Source organism: Pseudopodoces humilis, chromosome 1, assembly GCF_049639895.1.
Source record: "Pseudopodoces humilis isolate 2021_Gansu_Grassland_sample_001 chromosome 1, ASM4963989v1, whole genome shotgun sequence".
NCBI classification, from domain to species: Eukaryota; Metazoa; Chordata; class Aves; order Passeriformes; family Paridae; genus Pseudopodoces; species Pseudopodoces humilis.
The window spans coordinates 151414519-151436772 of NC_142200.1; the positions used below are offsets into that span (position 1 = coordinate 151414519).

At 55.3% G+C, this 22254-nt stretch overlaps 1 protein-coding gene across 9 annotated transcripts in view; it reads left to right on the forward strand.

Moving 5' to 3' along the window:
- The window catches only part of MAP4 (microtubule associated protein 4), a 139063-nt gene extending 120999 nt beyond the window's left edge, over nt 1–18064 (forward strand). For 3 of the 9 annotated variants that reach the window (XM_088066817.1, XM_088066838.1, XM_088066842.1), the window contains 10 exons: nt 95–307; nt 1790–1967; nt 5719–5778; nt 6185–6501; nt 8654–8779; nt 10225–10317; nt 14145–14226; nt 16387–16499; nt 17582–17708; nt 17825–17964. In XM_088066817.1, coding sequence (XP_087922943.1) covers nt 95–307; nt 1790–1967; nt 5719–5778; nt 6185–6501; nt 8654–8779; nt 10225–10317; nt 14145–14226; nt 16387–16499; nt 17582–17708; nt 17825–17832 — 1317 coding nt within the window. In that variant the 3' untranslated portion in view covers nt 17833–17964. Of the gene's footprint in view, nt 1–94; nt 308–1789; nt 1968–5718; nt 5779–6184; nt 6502–8653; nt 8780–10224; nt 10318–14144; nt 14227–16386; nt 16500–17581; nt 17709–17824 lie in introns of all 9 variants that reach the window. The other 6 variants (XM_088066829.1, XM_088066846.1, XM_088066820.1 and 3 more) reach the window with 5 other exon arrangements.
- Nucleotides 18065–22254: the final 4190 nt, after the last annotated feature.

The window sequence follows — 22254 nt, forward strand, 5'->3', positions numbered from 1 at the left end:
TGTTGCAGCTCAATGTTTTGGTTTACAATGCGCTATTTTTTGTTGTATTTCTTTGGTTTTATCCTGGATTTTGCTTTTTGGCCCAACCCTAAAGCCTGCTGCATCCAGCTCCGCTCCAAAGCCGGCAGCAGCGAAGGCCAAGCCCTCGGCCACCACCAGCCCCAAGCGGCCGAGCTCGGCCACCCCGGGCACAAACAAAAAGCCCACGAGCCCAACTGCAGGTCCTACTCCAGGCACCACTGCCAAACGCCCCGGCACCAGCAGCACCCGTCCCTCCACCTTAACTCCAAAAGAGACTAAACCAAAGGTAAGAAGTGCCTGGCTCTGGGGAGCAGCCGGGGCTCGCTGGCAGGGGACGTTCCTGTGCTCCCGTGTTCCTGTGCTCGGATCAGAAATGGGATTTGGTGTGTTGGGAGCAGCTTCCCAGGGGTGGCATCGTGTCCCTGGCACTGAATTGTGTCACCACGGGGGAGAATGGAAGCTGAGTGTGGTGCTGGGATTGTCCTGGTGAGCTGCTGTGAATCAGGGATCCCAGGCTGGGTTGGGCTGGAATGGAACTTCAATCCCATCCCATTCCAGCCCTTCCATGGCCAGGGACACCTCCCACTGTCCCAGGCTGCTCCCAGCCCCATCCAGCCTGGCCTGGGACACTGCCAGGGATCCAGATGGTGTGGGAATTCCATCCCAGACCCTCCCCACCCTCCCATCCAGGAATTCCTTCTGTATACAACTCCTAAATCCAGACAAGAACATGGGAATCCTGATTGGAGACCTTTGATATGAATAGTGAAGAAAAACAAATCCATGTGAACGCTCCACATTTCCCACCTCTGGTCATTTTATGATGTCTGGTCACTGCAGAACTGCACAGAGAGGACTGATGACACTCAGAAAACGTTGGGGATTTGTAATTCCTCAAAAGAGAGGGTTCATGGACAGTGTTGCATGTCCAGACAAGCAGGGAATCCCCGTGTGTTAGGAATGGGAGGTGTCCCTTGAATGTTCCCTGTGTTGTCATCTTACAGAGCAGAGGACTTCAACTTTAAAAGGTAACATCAAAACCTATTTCAGAAGCTTTCACTGATGGCTGAGCACCACCACTGCTGCTGAATTAAGCTCAAATTATTGCATTTGAGTGTCTTTTAGAACTAACTAAAAATAACAGAAGGCAAAATGAAAGCCCCAGTGTAAATGTGCACTTTTCTCTGAGCTGCTGACTTTGGTTTGCTTCAAGTTTTTGTATCATTCTGAATCCCTTTTTGATAAAATAATATTTATTCCCTTGCATTAATTCAGTGTTTTCATACTTCAGGCAGTTGACAAACAAGTGCCTGACCAGGGCCAGCAGGAAAAAGTTTTCCCAGTGAGGGATGAGCCACAGACACCTGATTTTCCTGTGCCCAGTGTTTTAACAAATTCCAGCTTAGGGAGCCTTCCTGCTCCTGGGGGATGGGAATCTCTCCCAGGAGCATTGCTGGTGTTCTGATGGTTCCATTTTATCCAGAAATCAAAACCTCTTTCCCAGCTCCACACATCAAAGCTGAGCCAGTCCTGGGTGGGACCCGCTCCTCGGCGGGGTCCGTGCTCCGTGTCCTCCTCCACACCATCACGTCTTCATTATATTTTAATTGCATTATAATTTCAGCAGTGCCAGGCTTAATTAAGTGTTGAAGAGTTCCAGCAGCGATTTCTGTTCATTTCAGCCTGTTTTGGCCCCTCCCGTTCCCGCTGAGCGCGGCGCTTCGCCGGTGACATCCCGGCCATTCTGACGCCTCCTGCTCCCTTTCAGGTTGCGGATGCGAAGCCCGCGGAGAAGAGAACTTCCCTCTCCAAGCCTCCATCCTCCACCACTCCTAAAACTCCTTCCAGGAGCTCCTCTGCTGCTCCCCGGACCACGGCACCGTCGCCGGTGACGGCAGCGGCCGCTGCCAAAACCACGGCGGCGACTCCTCCCAAGAGGCCGACGTGTGAGTGCTCCCTCCTTTTCCCTCCTTTTCCCTTGGGAATCTGTCCTTCAGCAGCACCAGGTGCCCTCCACAGCTCCCTGGCAGGAGGGATATTCCAGATTTCTTCATGGAAAAGGCTGCCCAGGGCAGTGTGCTCAAAAGCTGCTCCGTCGTTGTCTGGATTCTGACAGTAGCTCAAACGTTTTTCTCTCCAGGGCTTCCTCTTCCAAACTCCCTTCAGGGCCAACCTGGATCAGCTCTGTGTGATCCAGGGTTAATTCAATTACTGGACACACTTGATTTAAGAGTGGGCATTCTATCCCCTCTGTATTTTGCCATAGGAACAGAATAAATATTAAATAAAAGCTTAGGAAAGCAAACCTTGGGAGGAGGACTTGAGATGCCTGAACTGGTGTGTGAAATCCAAAAAGAGTTGAGCAGAAGTGGAGGGTTTGTAGTAGAGGAGGAAGAATTTGGAGCTGAAATCACATCAGCTTCATCCAAAAACTGTCCCTTGCTGCTAAAGAGGGAACTTCCCATGAGTTCAACAGGAGAGCTGAGCAGTGTTTTAGATAAACTCACACTGCTCTCACTCCTTTTAATGGAGCTCGAGAGATTTAACATCAGATAAAATTATAGTTACTTCTTCCCAGGTCATTTCATATGACTGGGCTTCAGTGACAAAACTCGTCAATAAAGCTGTAAAATGACACAGACTGCTTTGAATCCCAGAGCATGGATTCACATCCCAGCTTTCCCAAAAGAATTGTCGTGTTTTGGCTGTGTTGGGATGGATTCAGCCCCATGGACATCCCAGACTTTATGCTGTGGGGTAAAATCTAATTAATCAAGTGTAGAGAAGGTGTTGCACATTCCAAGTGCCACGTATCCTGTCTGATCCCATGGCCATCCTGCTAAAACTCATTTTGTGTGGTCTTGGAGGCAAACTGGAGCAGGATCTGTTCTAATGAGCTGGGCTCATTCCTCCTGCCCAAACCAAGCCACGAACAAAGGAGCGTTTGCTGCTGAAAAGAGACGGAGGCAGCGATGCAGAGCTCAGGGAGGTTGTTCCAAGAGGCAGGATGTGCAGAGGAGGAGCCTCGTGGGACCCTGGCAGGGCCCAGGGGGTGAGGGAGGATGAGGTCAGCTGGAGGGACTCCATGGGGAGGCTGAGCCGCCCTGGCTGGGTCTGGAAATGCACAGGGGCAGGAATGGGAAGGGCAGGGGGTCTTGTTCTGGGTGAGGTGGAAGCTGGGGTGGGACAGAGGGCAGATGGTGCCCTGGGGCCTCAAGGGAACCACAGTGAGCCAAATGCTCAGGGTTTGGTTTGGCTTAGTTTGGTTTGGGTTGATTTGATTTGGTTTGGTTTGGTTGGGTTGGGTTGGGTTTGGTTGGGTTTGGTTTGGTTTGATTTGGTTTGGTTTGGTTGGGTTTGGTTGGGTTTGGTTTGGTTTGGTTGGGTTTGGTTTGGTTTGGGTTTGGGTTTGGGTTGGGTTTGGTTTGCTTGGGTTTGGTTTGGTTTGGTTTGGTTGGGTTTGGTTGGGTTTGGTTTGGTTTGGTTGGGTTGAGTTGGGTTTGGTTGGGTTTGGTTTAGTTGGGTTTGGTTTGGTTTGATTTTGTTTGGCTTGGTTTGGTTGGGTTTGGTTGGGTTTGGTTTGGTTTGGGTGAGATGTGGGTGGGGACACCTGGAGCTCTTGGGGTCACAGCTCTGATCAGCTCCTTTAGAGGAGGGGACAGCCTTGGGGTCGGGCTCTGCTCCCAGGGAACAGGGACAGGAGGAGAGGGAACGGCCTCAGGCTGGGCCAGGGAGGCTCAGGGTGGAAATTGGGGAAATTCCTCATGAATTGGTGAGGCCATGGAATGGGCTGTGCAGGGCTCAGGTGAATATTCCTCATGGGAATTCCTTCAGGGGAAATTCCTCATGGGAAGGGTGGTGAGGCCCATTGTGCAGGGCCGTGCTGGAGCCCCATCCCCGGAGAGATTTCGGAGCCATGTGGATGTGGCACCTGGGGACAGGGTCAGTGCTGGGGAGCAGCTGCACTGGATGTGGGACTTTTCCAAGCACAGTGATTCCATGGATTTAGTTTCTCATGACAGTGTTGAGCCAGAGAATAAGTTTGGGGTGGTGTTTGTGGCTGAAGATGCTCTTTCAGGACAGCTGCTGGTGCTGTGCCTTGAGCTGCCACCAAGCTTCAGTCATTGTCTCACATGAAATGTGTGTAAAGGCCAGGTTTGACACTCACAGTTTCACTTCCTCACGTATTTTCAGGTCAGTCATTTTCTCTGCTAAAGGAGAGCCGTGGGTTATGTGGGACTTGATATTTTGATTTTTAATTCTATTTTTTCATTAGTTTTTGTGTCCCCCTCCCTGTGGAAATGACTTTAATGTTTGTACAAGACCACGCTCAGCCCTTCAGATCAGGCACAGATCAAAGCCTGTCACCACAGACCATTGTCCCAGGGGTTTTGTCTGGGTTTTCAGCACCTCACGTTCATACAGACACAAGTGTTCAGCATTTGGCTCCCCACTGGCACCAGCAGACATAACATCTCTCTGTATATTAATGTAACATAATATTCCTTTGCCTTTTACACAACCCTAAGTCTGTTCTGTCCCTGCAGCTTCCCCAATTAAAGCTGTGGTCTCAAGGAATGAAATTAGGTTGGTTTGCCAGCCCCTTGTTTGAAGTGTTTGCTATTAATTATGTATCCATCCTTTAGGCCTTATTAAATTATCCACATGGGTTTCACCTCATTAGCTGGAATCTTATCTGGGGTGTTTTATTGAGTGCTTTTAGCAAAGTCGGGGTGGAATGATCCAGACTAACTTGGCCTGTAGTTATCTGCCTCTTCCCCTTGGTCTTTTTGGTATTGATACTCCATAAAGTACCCTGACAGCTGCTGGAGTGTATCTAAAAATCTGAAACTTAATGGAAATTAAATACTGAAAAATGAGGGTTTTCATAATTTCTAACTTGGGTCTTTTCCATTTATTATTTCTTTTCAACGTTGCCTTCCTTTGGCTGTTGAAATTAAGCAGATTTTACCCAAATTTGCCCATCACTGATAATAAAACCCCTACAATTTCATGATCAAAGATAGTTGATAAATAAATAAAGTTCCATTTCTATTTTTCAGTCCGTGGTTTTTGCCTTGATCAATTTGGTGTTTGGTTTTCTCCTGCTTGGAGAGGCATGGCTGCATCATCCCTGGTTCAGTGTCCTCTGTGCAGTGTAATCAGGTCATGATCGTTGGGCTTTGCCCAAAGGCAGCTCAGTTTAGGGATTGATTTTTGGGTTTATACAATTAGAATAGGAGCCAAAATATGTGCAGTAACTCCTGTGCAAGAAAATTGGCACAGGGTAGGACTGGTCTGGCAATGAGAGCAAGGTTGGGCAAGGACAAACGAGGGGTTGATTTTGTTACTTTTTAAAGAAAGGATATGTTTTGGGTTTTGGGTTTTTTTGCTCAGTTGGGTTTTTTTTTTAAGAAATGAAGGTGTGGCAGGATTAAAACACTCCCAGTGAGTGCTGTCAGAGTCAGGAAGTTAATGTGAGGAGAAACAAAATGCAAGCCATCCCCAGGTACGGGCTGTCACCGAACGAGGATCCTTTGACATGAATTGGTGCTTTGGCTGCAAAATGGGAGAGGGTTTTGGTGCCAGCAGGAGCTCCCCAGGCAGGTGCTCACACAGAGCAGTTAATCCCTGGGCTGATTCCAGGCCTGGAATGCTGCAGGGATCCTCCTCTGACCGCTGTGTTTGTGTTGGCAGCGATCAAGACGGACGCGAAGCCGGCAGATGCCAAGAAAACGCCAGCGAAGTCTCCCTCAGGTAACTGCTCGCTTTCCATCTCACCGTGGAAATCCTTCCTGGGAAAACCCTGGAAAAGCAACCCCCAGCACTGCTGAGGCCACCCCTGACCGTGTCCCCAAGTGCCACATCCACAGGGATTTTAAATCCCTCCAGCAATGGGGACTCCACCCTGAGCTGGGCCAGGCCTGGAGAGCCTTTCTGGGGAAGGAATATTCCCAATTTCCAGCTGGGGCTGGGGTCACTCAGGGGGGTCCCTGTACATCTCCGGGAATGTCCCAGGCCGGGCTCGGAGCAGCCTGGCCCGGTGGAAGGTGTGGCTGCCATGGCAGGGCTGGGATGGGGCAGGGTGTGTCTGAGGCAGTCCGTGTTACAGGCCCTGATCCCCATTTTCCCCCCTTTCCTCCCTCATTCCCTGATCCCCCAGCAGATTCCAGCCGCCCCAAGAGCGCTCCTGGCAGTGCCGGTGCCACCAAGAGCAGCGCCACCACTCCTTCCACCGCGGCCTCCAGCGCTCCCGGCGCGGCCGGCGGGCGCCCCAAGCCCAAAACCGCCGCCCCCAAAGCCGCCGCGGCCTCCACGGTGTCGGCGGACGCCAAGAAAACCACGGCCAAGGCCTCGGGCAAGGTCAGCGCCCCCAGAGCGGCCCGGCCGGCCAGCAGCGCCTCGGCCCCCGACCTGAAGAACGTCCGCTCCAAGATCGGCTCCACGGACAACATCAAACACCAGCCCGGGGGAGGGAAGGTGAGCCCCGGCCTGCGCCGCGCTGGGCTCCGCTGGGCCGGGCCCTCAGCGCTCGCTCCGCCCAGCTCCTCGCTGGCTTCCTGCTTGGGATCCCCTGCTCATGGAATTCCTGCAGGGATCCAGAGCCCCTCGCTGGCTTCCTGCTTGGGATCCCCTTCTCATGGAATTCTGCAGGGATCCAGAGATCCTCGCTGGCTTCCTGCTTGGGATCCCCTTCTCATGGAATTCCTGCAGGGATCCAGAGATCCTCGCTGGCTTCCTGCTTGGGATCCCCTGCTCATGGAATTCCTGCAGGGATCCAGAGATCCTCGCTGGCTTCCTGCTTGGGAACCCCCTGAGCCAGTCCCAGCTCCTGGAATTCCTGAGGGATCCAGAGCTCCTCGCTGGCTTCCTGCTTGGGATCCCCCACTCCTGGAATTCCTGCAGGGATCTTGCCAGGTTCCTGCTTGGGATCCCCCAGAGTCACCCCCAGCTCCTGGAATTCCTGCAGGGATCCAGAGCCCCTCGCTGGGTTCCTGCTTGGGATCCCCTGCTCATGGAATTCCTGCATGGATCCAGAGCTCTTGCCAGGTTCCTGCTTGGGATTCCCCAGAGTCACCCCCAGCTCCTGGAATTCCTGCAGGGATCCCTCACCCAGTTCCTGTTTGGGATCCCCCGTTCCTGGAACTCCTGCAGGGATCCAGAGCTCCGCTGCTGCTCTCCTGTCCCTGGGCCTGCCTCAGAACCACCTTGTCAGTGTTCCAACCCCTGCCTTTGAGTCGAGCTGAGGCTGCTGAGTGGGACAGAAGGTGGAATAGTGTGCTAGGATGAGGGAAATCCGGGTTTGGGAGCAAGGACCACAGCACCTTTCCCATGCCCAAGTCGTCAGGCCCGAAGCTGACACAGAACGAGTCCCTTGGGAGCGCCCGTGGTGGGCACAGGGAGAGGGTAGTGCTGCAAAACCATCACCAGAGATAAAACCTGGGGCTCTCACTGCCTCCTGGTGCTCTTGGATGGCACTTCCACCCTCAGCACGTCCCTCCCACGGGAAGGAGAAGGGTGTCAGGGTGTCAGGACAAGCCTGCAGCCCCTGCCGAGCGCTGAGCAGCCAGAGCTTGTGGTTCCTCAACTCTTCCCTCTTCTCTCTGCTGCATAACCCAGGCCAGAGCTCTTAACCTGCTGCCAAAGGAGCACATTCCATGCTGGGAGCCTTAATCTGCTCTCAGGCACATTAAAGTCAAGGGCACTCCTGGCTGGCTGCTGTGTGTCCCAGACAGCATCGATACAGCATGGATTTATCCTCAGAGTCAGCAGCACAGCCCTCCTCCTGTCAGCTCAAGGGATTCAGTTTGCATTGAATTGCACTGCCCTTCATTTTCTAAATATTCTCATCGAGTTACTAAATCCTAACAATTGCCTTGTTAAGCAAATTGTGCTTTTTGTAGTCTAATTAACATGGAGCTGTTTTTTTAGAGTCTGAGAATGTTGTAGTGTTGGGGTTTTTTTTGTTCACTGGTCTGTAGATTAGTGAAATACAAGATTTATGCTGACCCCCCCCTAAAAGAAATGCAGGTTCTGCTGCAGTTCTGCATCTAAACTGTGAAAACAATGAATATTATCAACTCTGGTTACTGAATTTTTATAAAACCTGTAAATTTTCCTTCAATTTTCGGCTCAGCTGGACTCTGTAGGTGCACCTGCCTTTTGGTAGGTAAAAATGAAATGTGCTGTTGAGCTCAGAGGCTGAGTGCAGCGTGGCTGGGTGGGAATGTGAGCTGGGAGCACGGGGTGTGTGTCCAGCAGAGCTCCCAGAGCAGCCCTGGCTGTCTCTGCCTCCCCAGTCTGCACCAGGTCCTCCATGTGAAGGAGGTGCTGTTGGGTTTCCCAAGGATTTGGTTGGATTTTTTTGGCAGGATCAGTGTCCTGGGGTCACGTGGATCCCGAGGAAGAGCACCAGGAGCTTTTTGAGAACTGAATCCTTGGTGTGTGGCCCCAGGGCTGGGCGATGCTGTGCCCTTGGTGTCACCGGTCCTGGGCGTGGGATTATCCTTGGCCTGGGAATTAGAGCATGCAAGGAGTTCTCCTGGGTCACCTGCTGCAGCAGGTTTATCCCTGTTCCAGTGCCCACACTTCTGCTTTTGCTGGTTGAAACCATCCCTTTGTCTCCATCCAGGGGAAAATAGAGAAAAGGCCAGAGCCAGCCGCCGCCGCGCCCAGGTCTGAGCCCAGCACGGGCACTAAAGTGGCTCCTAAAGCAGCCTCAGCAAAAGAGGGGGTCCCCAAACAGCCCAATGGGAAAGTGAGTTCCTTTCAGACTTTTCTCTGGGGGAGATGAAGGAAAACGTTTCCATGTTGAGTCACTGTCCCTCCTCTCCAGCTGTCCTCCTCTCTCCTGTCAGTGGCACTGTTCCTTGCACAGACACTTCCCGTTCTCTCTCGGGCACCCTGAGATGTTCCCAGGGAAACTCCTCCAGGGAGGGAGGAACCTCTTCCCCCCCTGCTGGAAAGGTCTCCAGAGCAGAGTCCTCCTGTTTCACTTCCAGGTTAATACAGCCTTAACTCTGAGCCTGAGGGTTTCCCTCAAAGCCAGCTCTTCACACACACAGCCAGTTTGTAACGAGGAGAGAGGCTGAGCTCACAGCTGCTTCCTTTAGGATTGCAGAATACGAAGGAATTCACATCTTTCCTGCAATATTCCCAACCCAGCTGTACCAAAACTCTGGAACTCCAAGCCTGAGGCCATCACCATTTGGTTACTCCAAAGTACAAGTGGATGGCGTGAGGTGGGAGTGCCAGAGTTTAATTCCAGTAGGATCAGGCAGGAATGGTCAGGAATGAAGAGGATTTGTAGCTCTAGGGAGTCAGTGAACCACCTCACCCACCATGGCACAGTTGTGTTCCCACAGCCCTTCTGACCTGGCTGAGGAGCTCTGGGGAGCTGCCCAAGAGTTGGGTGATCCCTGTTGTGCTCCAGGTTTGGCACCTCCTCTTGCACAAGTCAGGATGCAGCTGGGGCCACTCGTGCTGGGGTGAATAACTGCAGGCTAAGCCGTGTTGTTACTAACCTGTGTAAACCCTGTGTAAACACTGCTGTCTAACCCAGCTACTGCTGGGAGTAGAGCTCACCTCAGCCACTCCTCTTGTATTTAAAAACCACAGAATCATTGAGGCTGGAGAAGCCCTTTGAGATCATGAAGTCCAGCACTGCTGAGCCACCGCCAGCCACGTTCTCACACCCTTAAATCTGAGTCAGTGGGAAGGAGAAACAATTCCATTAACCTAAAACTCACCTGACATCGTCCCACTGAAGGGGTCCCACCTTCAATAGAAAGGTGGGACACCCTCAGGGGTGGGACAGACCCCACTTTCAGCAGAAGGATGTTTCTCAGACCCAGCTTTGCTGCCCAGGACTTTGGAGGGACGTTGTCCAGGGCTGGAGCCAGTCCAGGTGTGGGCATGGAGCAGCTCCCAGCACGGTGGCTCCGAGGGCTGGCTCTCCCTGCTCCAGGGAGCTCTCCAGGGCGGTCCCATCCCGCTCCCCGCGGTGCTCCCAGCCTGGCACTAACACTGTCTGTGCAGCTCCTGTCCTCCACTTCTGTCACTGTCCCTCTCTCGATGGCTTCCCCCGGCACTGGGCGAGTCCCACAGGGTCCCTGCTGCTCCAGCACCCCTCAGCCTCCTGCTGAATGACAACTCTAACCAGTCCTCTTCCCTTGTGTTGTTTTCCGTTCTGTAACGTTCCAGGTCCAGATAGTCTCCAAAAAAGCGAACTACAGCCATGTTCAGTCCAAGTGTGGTTCCAAGGACAATATTAAGCATGTCCCTGGAGGTGGGAATGTAAGTATGGGTCTGGGCAAGCTGTCTGTCTGCTAACTCCTTCTCTGCTGCTGTGTTGGGTGTGCCAGCCTCAGGAGCGCTCTGCTGGAGGCAGAGGCTGTGGCAGAGCCCCAGGGCTCCTGGAGACAGCTCAGCCTGGAGGATTATTGCATTTTCTCTCGGGCTGCCAGGCTGAACTGTGTGTTTTGTTTCAGTGTACAGCTACACCTGGGCTGTTCCTGCTTTCTGGGCTGGCCACGGCCAAACTCAGACATGGCTGAGCCTGGGCTGGGAGTTCCCTCAGCACCTCCTCACTCCCTGAGCTCCCCTGGAACCTGGATCTCCCACAGCAGATGAATTATGGCCTGGAAGGGCCTGTTACTCTCCCCTGGCTCACAGGGCCAGCTGGAGCCACACTCATTCACTTCTTGTTTCATAAAAGGGACTTTGGAGCAGGCAAAGGCTCTGGGATTTAACCTTTGAGCTGTGATTAATTTCTAAATTTAAAGGCTGCTGGTATCTCTGGCAGCAGGGCTGAGCTCATTAAAATAGAACGTTAATCTGGTGGTGTCTGCAGCTTGGTTTGGGGTGTTGGATGCTCCAAGTGCCTGCCAGGCAGCCCAGGTTAACCATGCAGACCCTGACAGAGCTGGGCTGCTGGCACAGGACGGGCTCAGGAATGCAAACTTCGGGTGCTTTCAAAGACACTGAAGGACTTGAGCCCAAGGAAGTTTTTTGCAGAGGTGTCTAAATGTCCTGGGTTCCTGAGGAGTGATGTCCAGCTGTCACATCTGAGGTGCCCAGGGTGTCTGGTCAGAGTCTGGTGCAGTGACACAAACCCTGCTCAGGACCTGCCTGTGGAGCCAGCTTGGGGCCACTTTTCCTGGGAAAAGTTGGCTGAACCTCTACATGACTGATCTTTCCACAAATCCTCACAAAGTGGCAACCAAATGTGGGTCCTTAACAATTAATTCCCTCCAGGTTGCTTGCCAAGGTGGCCACAGTCAGAAGCCACTGACCCCAGGCTGCCTTCCCACATCCCTGCTGGGGGTTTGGGATTTGTGCTTCTCACTTGCTGTTTCCATGATTTACACCGTGTCTACGGGAGTGTTTCCATGGAAATGCTCCCACAGGATATCTGGGAATGCTGCTGTCGAGCCCTGCTGTCCGTGGGGAGCCCTCAGGGTGTTTTTGAGCCCAGTTTCTATTCCTGCTGCCTGTTCCACCTGGTCCTGTCCCCCAGCCGGTGGCAGAAGTGTCCTTGGCCACCCTGGTGACAGTTTCTGGAGCATTTCCCTGTCCATGCACTCCAAGGAGCTGTATTTTATAAACCACTTCAATTTTGCCATCTTTACATTGTTCAGCCTTTCAGGAGTCTCACAGGTGCCTTTCCTGTTCTTTCAGGCTACCAGAAATGGGGCTGAAATGTGGGGGAATCTTTCCTTGCCTAATTAACTGTGTCAGTGAAGTGTCCTTCTGCTCCTGAATCACCATCCTGTCCTTCCCTCTGCAGTGCCAGGCATTCCCAGCCCTGGGGACAGCTGTGTCCCTGCTTTCTTCTTCTCTTCTCCTCTCCCACACTCCCCTCTCACCACTGTGGTGTTACTCCTTGCTCAACTACTTAAGCAGCTCTTTATTCTGCATTTTCCGAGCCAAAAGCTCATTTCCAGGTTCCAAATGCTCCCAGAGCAGCTCCAGGCAAGCATTCCCAGCCCTCCAGCACAGGCAGTGTGGATGTGACTGCTCAGTGTCTTCCCAAAAAAATTCATTTTCTTTAATTCATTTTTGTGTCTTCCCCACTCCCTTTGGAGCACTGTGATTTTAGCGACCTCCTCCAAGGTGTTTTCTTGTTCAAGTAGTTGTGATGATCCCTTCTGGTAGAATTCCCAGTGTTTGATCCCAGCTGGAGCTGTCTGGAAGGTCTCTTCTGGTCTGTGCCTTCAGCTTTTAGGGATCCTAAAGGAGTGTTGTGGTTTGGAAAAGATTCCTGGTGGAGCTGTAGGGCTGCTGTGGTGGAAGTGATGGACATGGAATGGTTTGGGTTGGAAAAGACCTTAAAGATCATTGAGTGCCCCTGGCTGCTGCAAGGGCTGTCCAGCCTGGCCTGGGACACTCCCAGGGCTGGGCACTGTCCTGCCAGCCCACCCAAGTGGCTCCAGGCTGGCTCTCTGGTCAGGTGCCCACTGTGCCCTCTATCCAAGGAGATCATTTCTTCTCCATGCCAAGATTCCCCAGAAGCAGGAGCTGTGGTTCCTGCTCACGTTACACTCACCAGAAAGACACGGAGTTCAGTTTCCTGGGGAAAAGGTTTTGATGGGTTTTTGTTTAGCATTTCCCACTCTCAGAATCACTGAGGTTGGAAAAGATCTCCAAGACCATCAAGTCCAACCTTTGACCAAGCTTTCTGTTCAGAGAAAGCAGCAGAGGTGGAATTTACAAAGTGCAGTGTTGTGTTGGTGAAGGTCTGAAGGGAATTTGGAGTGTCCACATGTTTCCCTGTCCTGTGGCTTGGCTGGATTGGGAAGTGCTCAGGGACAGAAAAACCAGCAAGAGTTGTGGCTGACAGTCCCCAGCTGAGCCTCTGCCAAACTCCCAAAGTTTATTTCTGGCACACGGTCTGTGTTTGGCTCTCTGAGTGCAAGCCCAGCTCCTGTCTCCTACACAGACCCTTCCATGCAGGGGGACAGTCGGGATCTCAGGGCAGGATCTCAGGGCAGGAGTCCCAGCTCTAACAAGCAGCAGCATTTCGAAGTGCATCCTGTGAAATAAATTGAATCTCAGGTCTGAGCAAGCAAGGACTGGTGATTAAAGCTGTAGGAACTTTACTCACAACCCCTGAGAAAATCCAGTCAGGGTCTGTGATTGACCTTTTGAGGGTATCCCAGGGCTGGGGACGTGGCAGGAGCTGTGCTGTCCTGGGACTCCTCCCTGTGCACACAGAGCAGGAGGATGGATCCCTGCTTCCCTAGGAAGAGTTTTGCCAAATTATCCTGAGAACTCTCAGGAAACTCCCAGAGTAGCTGGTGGGTCAAGGAGTTCTTCTCATATCCAAAAGGAAATCCTTGGGTTTCCTCTGTGAGCTGACCTGGAGCAGAACTTCTGAGCCTGCAGGTTCCAGCTGGTGGCTGCTCTCAGCACTGTCCTGGAGAGGGATGGATTCCTGGAGCAGTGCATTCCATCTGGGCACCGTCATCCCTCAGAGAATTCCAGAATGGTTTGGGTGGAGGGACCTCAAGGATCATCCAGTGCCAGCCCTGCCATGGCAGGGGCAGCCCCAGCTGCTCTGGGAATTCCATCCCAGCCAGGAATTCCTTCCCAATATTCCATCCAACCACTGGGAGCCATTCCCTGTGTCCTGTCCCTCCATCCCTTGTCCCCAGTCCCTCTCCAGCTCTCCTGGAGCCCCTTCAGGCCCTGCAAGGGGCTCTGAGGTGTCCCTGGAGCTTCTCCAGGCTGTCCATGGTGGTGGGGAGCAGAGGCTGGGGCTGGTGGGGGGCTCTGGGAGGTGTCCCCAGGCTGGGCAGGAGCCGTGTGGGGACCGTGGCTCCAGGCGAGCTTGGTTTTTATTGTCGCTGTTCCCAGAGCTGCTGGATCCTGAGCTGGGCCCTGAGCTTGGCCTCTTGCTGCTTCTGTCCCTCTGTCCTGCTGCCTGGGCTCTGTCCCTCGCTGCCCCTGGCTCACAGCTGGGAGCACTCCAGAAGGATTCCTGGGGATCTGCAGGAGGAATAACGAGGGAGAGCAGGGCACAGGCTCACCCAGCACAGCGTGGTTGGTGCCTGAGCTGCCCTTGGACCTCCAGAGCCTGCAAAGCTTCCTCTGTGCTCAGCTGCTGCTTTTTGTCCCTCCAGGTGCAGATCCAGAACAAGAAAGTCGACCTTTCCAAAGTGTCCTCCAAGTGTGGATCTAAAGCAAATATCAAGCATAAGCCAGGTAGGAATTTTGCCATTTCCTCATTTGTCTGTAAGTTTTGTCCCTGAAACACAGTCCTGGATTGGGACTGGAATAGTTTAAGGGGCTCGTTGCTTTCAAGGGGTGTCCCCAGTGCTTCTGGGCATTCCTAAAAATGCTTCTTCCACAATTCCTGGTGTTTTCATGAGCAGCAATTAGGAGATGTGGGATGTCCTCTTGCCTGTGAAGATAACCTCCAGCTTTAACTCATTTCTGCTTTTCCTGTTCATTAAGAAGGAAAATGTGGCTGCTTCCCATGATCATTCCAGGAAGCTTCATCCATGCTCACAGGGGGCTTTGGGGCACTCAGAACATCCCAGACTGTTCATGGAACGTGGAAGGATAAAGGAAATTCCCTCCAGTTCTTCAGAGCTCATACAAAGCTCCTTTTAGCTTTGAGTCCAGCTCCTGCCTCCCATGAAACCCTTCTGGCCCTTGGGTGAATTTTCTGGTTTGAGTGTGGGAATTGGCTGCTCCCTGCTGAGAATTCTGCCTGAATTCCTGGGGATCTCAGGTTTCTCCCCAGGCTGTGCCCAGCCCGAGGTGCTGGAGGCCCCTGGCTCAGCCCGAAGGAGTTCAGCACTCAGTTCAGTGCCCTCAGCTGGCCCCCGGTGCCTGGGGACGCTTTTCCACCCGGGAACGTGCAGAGTTCACTGTCCAGGGCTGGGAACCAGCGGCACAGGCTGCTCTTTGTCCCTTCCCTGCTCTGGGAGTCCCCTGCAGCCTCCCCAGCCCCAGGCTGGAGCAGGTCCCTCCTGCAGGAGCCCCTGGCTCCGGTGGCGCGTTGGGAACGCGGTGCCACGGCCGCGACCTCGGCCAGTAACGAGCTGGGAGCGACAATCGCTGCCCTTGTCCGGCCCGATGGAAGCACAGCCAGCAGCTCCCACAGGGATCAGCTGCTTCTGTTGGACCAAACCCCTCGCTTTCCACCCTCAGCCGTGCCAGGCTCGCAGAGGGGGGCTCAGGGTTGAACGATGTCGCTGGGAGGCAAAGCTGTGCTTAGCAAGATCTCAGCTGTCGGAGAAGCTGCTGGGACATGGACTGACTGCAGCCAGGGAAAGGTGGCCCTGTCCGTGCAGGAATCATCCTTAGGGATCCCAGTCTGTGGGAACAATTCCCCCGTGAGGAAAGGCTGAGAGAGTTGGGATTGTTCACCTGGAGAAGGTTTTGGGGTGACCTCACTGTGGCCTTGCAGGACCTGAAGGGAGCCATGAAAGATGGGGAGCGATGATTTCCAAAGGCCTGGAGTGCCAGGATGAGAGGGTATAGCTTCCCACTGCCAGAAGGCAGGGATGGATGGGATTTGGGGCAGGAATTGTTCCCTGGCAGGGTGGGCAGGCCCTGGCACAGGGTGCCCAGAGCTACTGGGGCTGTCCCTGCATCCCTGGCAGTGCCCAAGGCCAGGCTGGACACTGGGGCTGGAGAACCTGGGACAGAGGGAAGTGTCCCTACCATAACAGGGGATGGCACTGGATGATCCTTAAGGTCCCTCCCAACCCATTCCAGGATTCTGGATTCTGTGATTAATGGGAACTGCAGCAATCTGGAATCTTTCCCATTCTGGAAAATTCTTGCTAAAATTTCTGCAGCTCTTTTTCTGACCTCCAGCTCCTCCTGAGGCTGCAGTGCCAGGGAGGAGCTGTCCAGGCAGGCAGCGGTGCCCGGGGTGCCAGGCTGGAGCAGGGGAAGGATAAGGAGGGCAGGAAGGCAGTGAGACAGGAGCAGGAGCTGTCCTGGCACTGCTGCATGCACAGATGGCTGAGCTGGGGAGGCCTGGGCAGGGACAGGGACACGGGGACAGCAACAGCGGGACTCAGCCTTGGAATGGCACCAGTGAGGGGTGTGGGGGTGGCATTTCACAGCTCTGCTGGGGGAGGCAGCCTCAGGAGCAGATCAGGGGGATCTGTTCAGCCTGTCTGCATGGGCAGCATTCCCCAGGGCCCTGTTTGCTGGCACGGCTGGAAATCACCAACTCTGGTCTTCCGGTTTGAAACCAAACTTGTCCTGGGGAGAGACTGAGCCAGTGACTGTGGAACTTGTCCTGTCCCTCCTCCAGAGGGTCCCCAGCAGCTCTGGGGCAGGGCTGGGAACACCTGGGTGGGACTGCTGGCCCCAAACTCAGCCCTGTCCATGTCCCTGCAGGGGGAGGAGACGTCAAAATCGAGAACCAGAAGCTGAACTTCAAGGAGAAGGCCCAGGCCAAAGTGGGATCTCTGGACAACGTGGGACACTCGCCGGCCGGAGGAGCTGTCAAGGTGAGAGCAGGGACCTGGCACATCCAGGGAACGGCTTTGATCCAGTTCTCCTCCTGCTGCTCCTCAAGTGCAGCTCCTCCACCACAGCCAGTAACAGCCTCCTTGCTTCTGGGGCTCTGCTGTGCACCCCAGGGTGAGGCTGGAACCCAGGGTGAGGATGGAATCCAGGGTGAGGATGGAGCCCAGGGTGAGGATGGAGCCCAGGGTGAGGATGGAATCCAGGGTGAGGATGGAGCCCAGGGTGAGGATGGAGCCCAGGGTGAGGATGGAGCCCAGGGTGAGGCTGGAACCCAGGGTAAGGATAGAGCCCAGGGTGAGGATGGAATTGAGGATGAGGATGGAATCCAGGGTGAGGATGGAGCCCAGGGTGAGGATGGAGCCCAGGGTAAGGATGGAACCCAGGGTGAGGATGGAATCCAGGGTGAGGATGGAACCCAGGGTAAGGATGGAGCCCAGGGTGAGGATGGCTGGAAAGGAGAGAGCTGGACCCTCCTCAGGGTGTGTGACCCTGCTGGGCATTCCCGAGGGCTGGCACTGCCCATGTCCATCCTTCCTCTTGGAACCTGAGAGCAGGGATCACTCCTGTTTGTGTGAGGATGAGAGCAGAGCACAGCTCTCCTGGTTCTGACCCGTCCCTTCTCCCAAGGGAACACAAACTGTGCCAGGTCTGCCTGCAGCAGTGGCACATCTGTGCTCAGGGAGGGGACATTCCCTTCCTGAGGGACCTGTGGGCACGGCACGTCCCCAGGGAGCTGGGAATTGTGCTGGAAGGGGCCTTAAGAGTCATCTCATCCCACCCCTGCCACGGCAGGGACACCTCCCACCATCCCAGGCTGCTCCAGCCCCAATGTCCAGCCTGGCCTTGGGCCCTGTCGGGGATCCAGGGACAGCCAGGGCTGCTCTGGGTGTCCCCAGCTCAGGATCCAGCATCAGCCCTCGGTCAGCACACCGGGAGTTGTCCTTGCCGTTCCCTGTGCAGCTGTTGCAGCTGTTCCAGCTGTGATTTGGAGAAGGGCTGAGCTCAGGGCTGTGTCAGACCCCGCAGGATTTGCAGGATCCCATAGCCCCGGTTGTTCCCGCAGGTGGAGGGCGGCTCGGAGCCGAACGGAGCGGGGCCGGGCCCGGGTGTGCTGCCCCAGAACGGAGTGGGGCCGGGCCCCAGCGACCAAAGGGAACCTCAGAGCCTCGACAGCCGCATCCAAGAAACAAGTGAGTGCCGGGGGGAGGGAGCCCGGCAGGCACCGCAGCCCCCGACCGCCGCTAGCGGCGGCTGCAGGGCTGTCGTGCCTTTCTTTTAATTCAGAAAATTGCCTTTTATCTTCCAGGCATCTAATGATGACATTATGGTATCGTCTTCCATTCCCCTCCTGCCCCTTGTCTCCTCCTCTCCCCGCGCCCCTGTCCCCTGCCCCTGTGTCGCTGCAGATTGAGTCTCACGAGCTGATCCGTGCGAAGGCCGAGGCTCGAACGGACCACGGAGCTGAAATCGTCTCCAAACCCCCCACCCCTTCCAGCAGCACCTGCCCCCGGCGTAGCACCAGCTCCAGCCTGGGCTCCGTGGCCTCCCCGGCACCGCCAGCAAGGCTTGTGACCCCCGCGCCCCCGGGGACCCAGCTTGGCTCTCTTAACCCGGCTCTGCCTTTAGGTGGGAAGGGGACGATGTGGGATGTTCGGGCCGGGGGTCCCGGGGGCTCCCCTCCCTCTCTCGGTGCCCCCGGGCAGGGCAGAGCCCCGCGGGTGAGGCTGAGGCCGGGCCGAGTTAACAGGGATAAGCTGCGATCTTTCTTTCTGGCTCTTCTTTTAACCCCTTCCCTCCTCGCCGCTTCAGTTTCTGCCGCCTGTGGGATGCTGATGAATCCCCTCCACACTCGTTAGGCTGTTTTAACTGTTGACTTGAACCTTTTATTCTTTGTGACGAAGTGTTGATGATGATTTATCGTGTTCGAACCCGTGCTAAGTTTCCTTTTCTCTTTCCTTCTTTTCCGACCCGTAGGAGAGTAGGGACATTTAACCGCTGCTGCCGTGCTGGCTTCTGACTGACATATCCAGCCCTTGTCACTTCTTTGTTGTTGTTTGGGGTTTTGTTTCTGCTTTTTTTTTAACGTTTTAAAACGATGGAGCGAGTTCATGGGATTAAGCCATGTCTGGAACGAAAGGCACAGGAATGTGTAAAGGGCAAACTTGCTGTGAGAGCTCAGGTGGAGCCTGTGTTGACCTCGAGATGTGGTAATTGATGCTCGAGATGAGTTAATTGATGCTCGAGATGAGTTAATTGATGCTCGAGATGTGTTAATTGATGCTCGGGAGCCGTCCCCGGGGTGCCTTCTGCAAAGGTGGTTTATTTATTAACGGCAGGGCCGGGCTCTGGCATCTCTCCGGTTTTTCAGGGTTTTTCCAGGGCCTGGAAAGGGAGCAGGAGGCTCGGGCCGGGAGTTCCGAGGCTGCAGCAGGTCCGTGGGGTGTGTGGGGTGTGTGGGGTGTGTGCTGCTGGGGGTGAGAGCCGGGATGAGCAGGGCAGGAGGCAGCGGGAGCTCATCCCAGAGGGACCCCGGAGCCCTCGGAGGGGCAGCAGGGCAGGCTCGGTGCCAGGGAGGTGCAGCTCTGACGAGGAAGGAGATTTAACCTCTCTTGGAGCTCCTCGTTTCAAATGACACTAAAGAAAACGAAGTGTAAATAAATTAAAGGAAAACAAAACAAAAGTGTTCTCGGGTGGTCAAAGTAATTTAAAGCAAAATAAAAAAAGCAAACAGAATAACAAAACACTGGGATCAAAGAGAACTGAACCAGGCGTGTGCTAAGGGGGGCAGCTCCAGGAGGGGACAGAGGGAAGCCTGCAGCTTCTCGTGCTTGTGGGAGTATTTCTTTGGGAAGCCGACAATGACACGATAACCCGGAATCTGTATTTACACACAAAGATTCTTATTGCACTTGTATTTTTTATATTAAAGTTTGCATGGTTTCTAATAAAATGGCATTAAAATGTACTAGTTTGAATCAAAGTCGTCTGGTAGTTTCATAAGTGCTTTTTCATCCGAATACAAATTTAAAGGAGCGATGCAGATTTGCACTGAAAGGGGCGGTTATATATACCCAGAGACCTCCTGATGCTTCCCTTCCTCCTCCTCCTCTTCCTCTCCTTCCTCTCCCCTCCTCTCCACATCCCTGTGATCCCAGCCGGGGATCCGTGTCCCCCGTGTGTGTCCCTGTGTGTCCCCCGGAGCTGCCACCGGCGCTGGAGCTCCCCGCAGCCCGCGCTGGTTCCCCGTGTCCCGGTATATATCACTGCCCTCCGTGACGCTTCCTTCTTTCTTCACTGCTAAATTCTACACGCCAGCTTCAGCTCGGCAGCCTTGGCTTTGCTTTGGTTGATTTTTTTTGGTTTTTTTCCAACGTTTGAATTGAGGGAAAAATTGAAGGAGAGGAGAGGAGCAGGGTGAGCCCCTGGGCAGGACGGTGAGCCCTGGTTCCCGGCTGTGAGCAGCCAGGGTGGCCTTGGCACGGGCTGGAGCCCAGCTCCAGGATCTCAGGGCAGGGAACAGAGCTTGTGCCGATGGGCAGAGCCAGAGATGGTCAGGGGCAGCCAAAGAGGAGGTGGAGGCTGAGATGTCGCGTTCCTCTTCCTGCTCCTCCTGGGGCACCCCGGACCTGTGGTGGCCTGGGACGCCCCGGGATGAGATTCCCTGGGATGAGATTCCCTGGGATGCCCCAGGATGAGATTCCCTGGGATGAGATTCCCTGGGATGAGATTCCCTGGGATGAGATTCCCTGGGATGCCCCGGGATGAGATTCCCCGGGATGAGATTCCCTGGGATGAGATTCCCTGGGATGCCCCAGGATGAGATTCCTCAGGATGAAATTCCCTTGGATGAGATTCCCAAGGTGCCCAGGTGAGGCCCAGGGTGAAGGGACGCAGCTGGTCCCGGTCAGGGACTGCAGGAGGAAGGCAAATGGCAACACTGCACTTTATCTTCTGAGACTGCAAAAATCAAACGAGCCCTGCCCCGCTGCAGAGGGACAGCGACATCACCTTCCCCCTGCGTTGTTTTTCTCCCATTCCCGATTTCCCGAGCCCCGGCCGGGCGCTGTGGCTGTGCCCAGGCTGTCCCTGCCCAAAGCCCGGCCCAGCTGAGCCCCCGGCCTGTGCTTCTGTGCCACTTCTCTAACACTCGTTGTGCCTGTGTGTAGCTGATGAACTAAATCCAGATACACTAGTTCGCCGTGGTGTTTCTAGGACAGCTTCAGTTTTAATACGGATTTCTTTTTTAATTTTATTTTGAGGGCGGCTGTACATATTGCTAGGCTGGGAAGGAGCCGTGTGTGGTGGGAATGATTTCGTTTCCCGGCTGGAGAGGAGGGATGAGCTGGGTAATGCCGAGACCTCAAACGCCGCTGGGGGAAGGGGCTGGAGGCAGCAAATCCTGGGAGAAACGGGACTTGTGCTCCGAATGAGGTGCGAGTTGAATGTACGCGTTCCTGTCCCGAGGCTGGGGTCACTCTGGGCCGGGCAGGGCTGTGCTGGTGGCTCAGCGGAGGGGCTGGGCTGGCTGTGAGCTCCATCCCGGGCTGGCTGTGAGCTCCATCCCGGCCGGGCTGTGAGCTCCATCCAGGGCTGGCTGTGAGCTCCATCCTGGGCTGGCTGTGAGCTCCATCCCGCCTGGGCTGGGCTGGCTGTGAGCTCCATCCTCGGCTGGCTGTGAGCTCCATCCCGGCCGGGCTGGGCTGGGCTGGCTGTGAGCTCCATCCAGGGCTGGCTGTGAGCTCCATCCCGGCCGGGCTGTGAGCTCCATCCTGGGCTGGCTGTGAGCTCCATCCCGGCCCGGCTGTGAGCTCCATCCTGGGCTGGCTGTGAGCTCCATCCCGGCCGGGCTGTGAGCTCCATCCCGGCCCGGCTGTGAGCCCCATCCCGGCCCGGCTGTGAGCTCCATCCCGGGCTGGCTGTGAGCTCCATCCTGGGCTGGCTGTGAGCTCCATCCCGGCTGGGCTGGCTGTGAGCTCCATCCCGGCCCGGCCCGGCTGTGAGCTCCATCCTCGGCTGGCTGTGAGCTCCATCCCGGCCCGGCTGTGAGCTCCATCCCGGCCCGGCTGTGAGCTCCATCCCGGGCTGGCTGTGAGCTCCATCCTGGGCTGGCTGTGAGCTCCATCCCGGCCCGGCTGAGCTTCCTCCGGGCCGGAGCCCAGCGCCTCCCGGTGTATCAGTGGCATTTACAGTTCCTTTGGGCTTTTTCTACTGTTAAACAAGAACATTGGAGTACCCGAGTCTGCGGGCCCGAGGCCGCCCCAGAGCGCTCCCGGCTCCGAACTGAATGTAGTTTTCTACGCTGCCCCTCGCTTGTCCCCGAGTGTCGCTGTGAGAGGGGCCCGGGACCCTCGCGTGGGCTTTGTGTTCAGGCAGAATCTCGAGTTTTCTTGGAGCTTGGTATCGGTGGCGTCCTTGGGGTGATGGGGCAGGGCCGAGTCCCCTCAGAGCCGCGGTCCCGGCAGCTCCGGGTTCGGGAAGGGTCCCCTCAAGGGCCGCGGGTGGGGCAGAAGAGGCTCCGGGCAGCAGCAGCAGCAGCATGGAAAGGGCTCTGAGGGCTCCGGCTCTCCCTCTCCCAGCCCAGGCAGCGCTCGCCTTCCGCCCCCCCCGGCACCCCCGAGGCTCCACCGGCCCCGCCGTGCCCGTCCCGGCCGCGTTCGGCGGCTCCGCAGCCCCGGAGGCAGAACCGGGCCGGGAGCGAGCCCTGACCGCGGCTGCGGGGCCGGGGAGGGGGCTCGG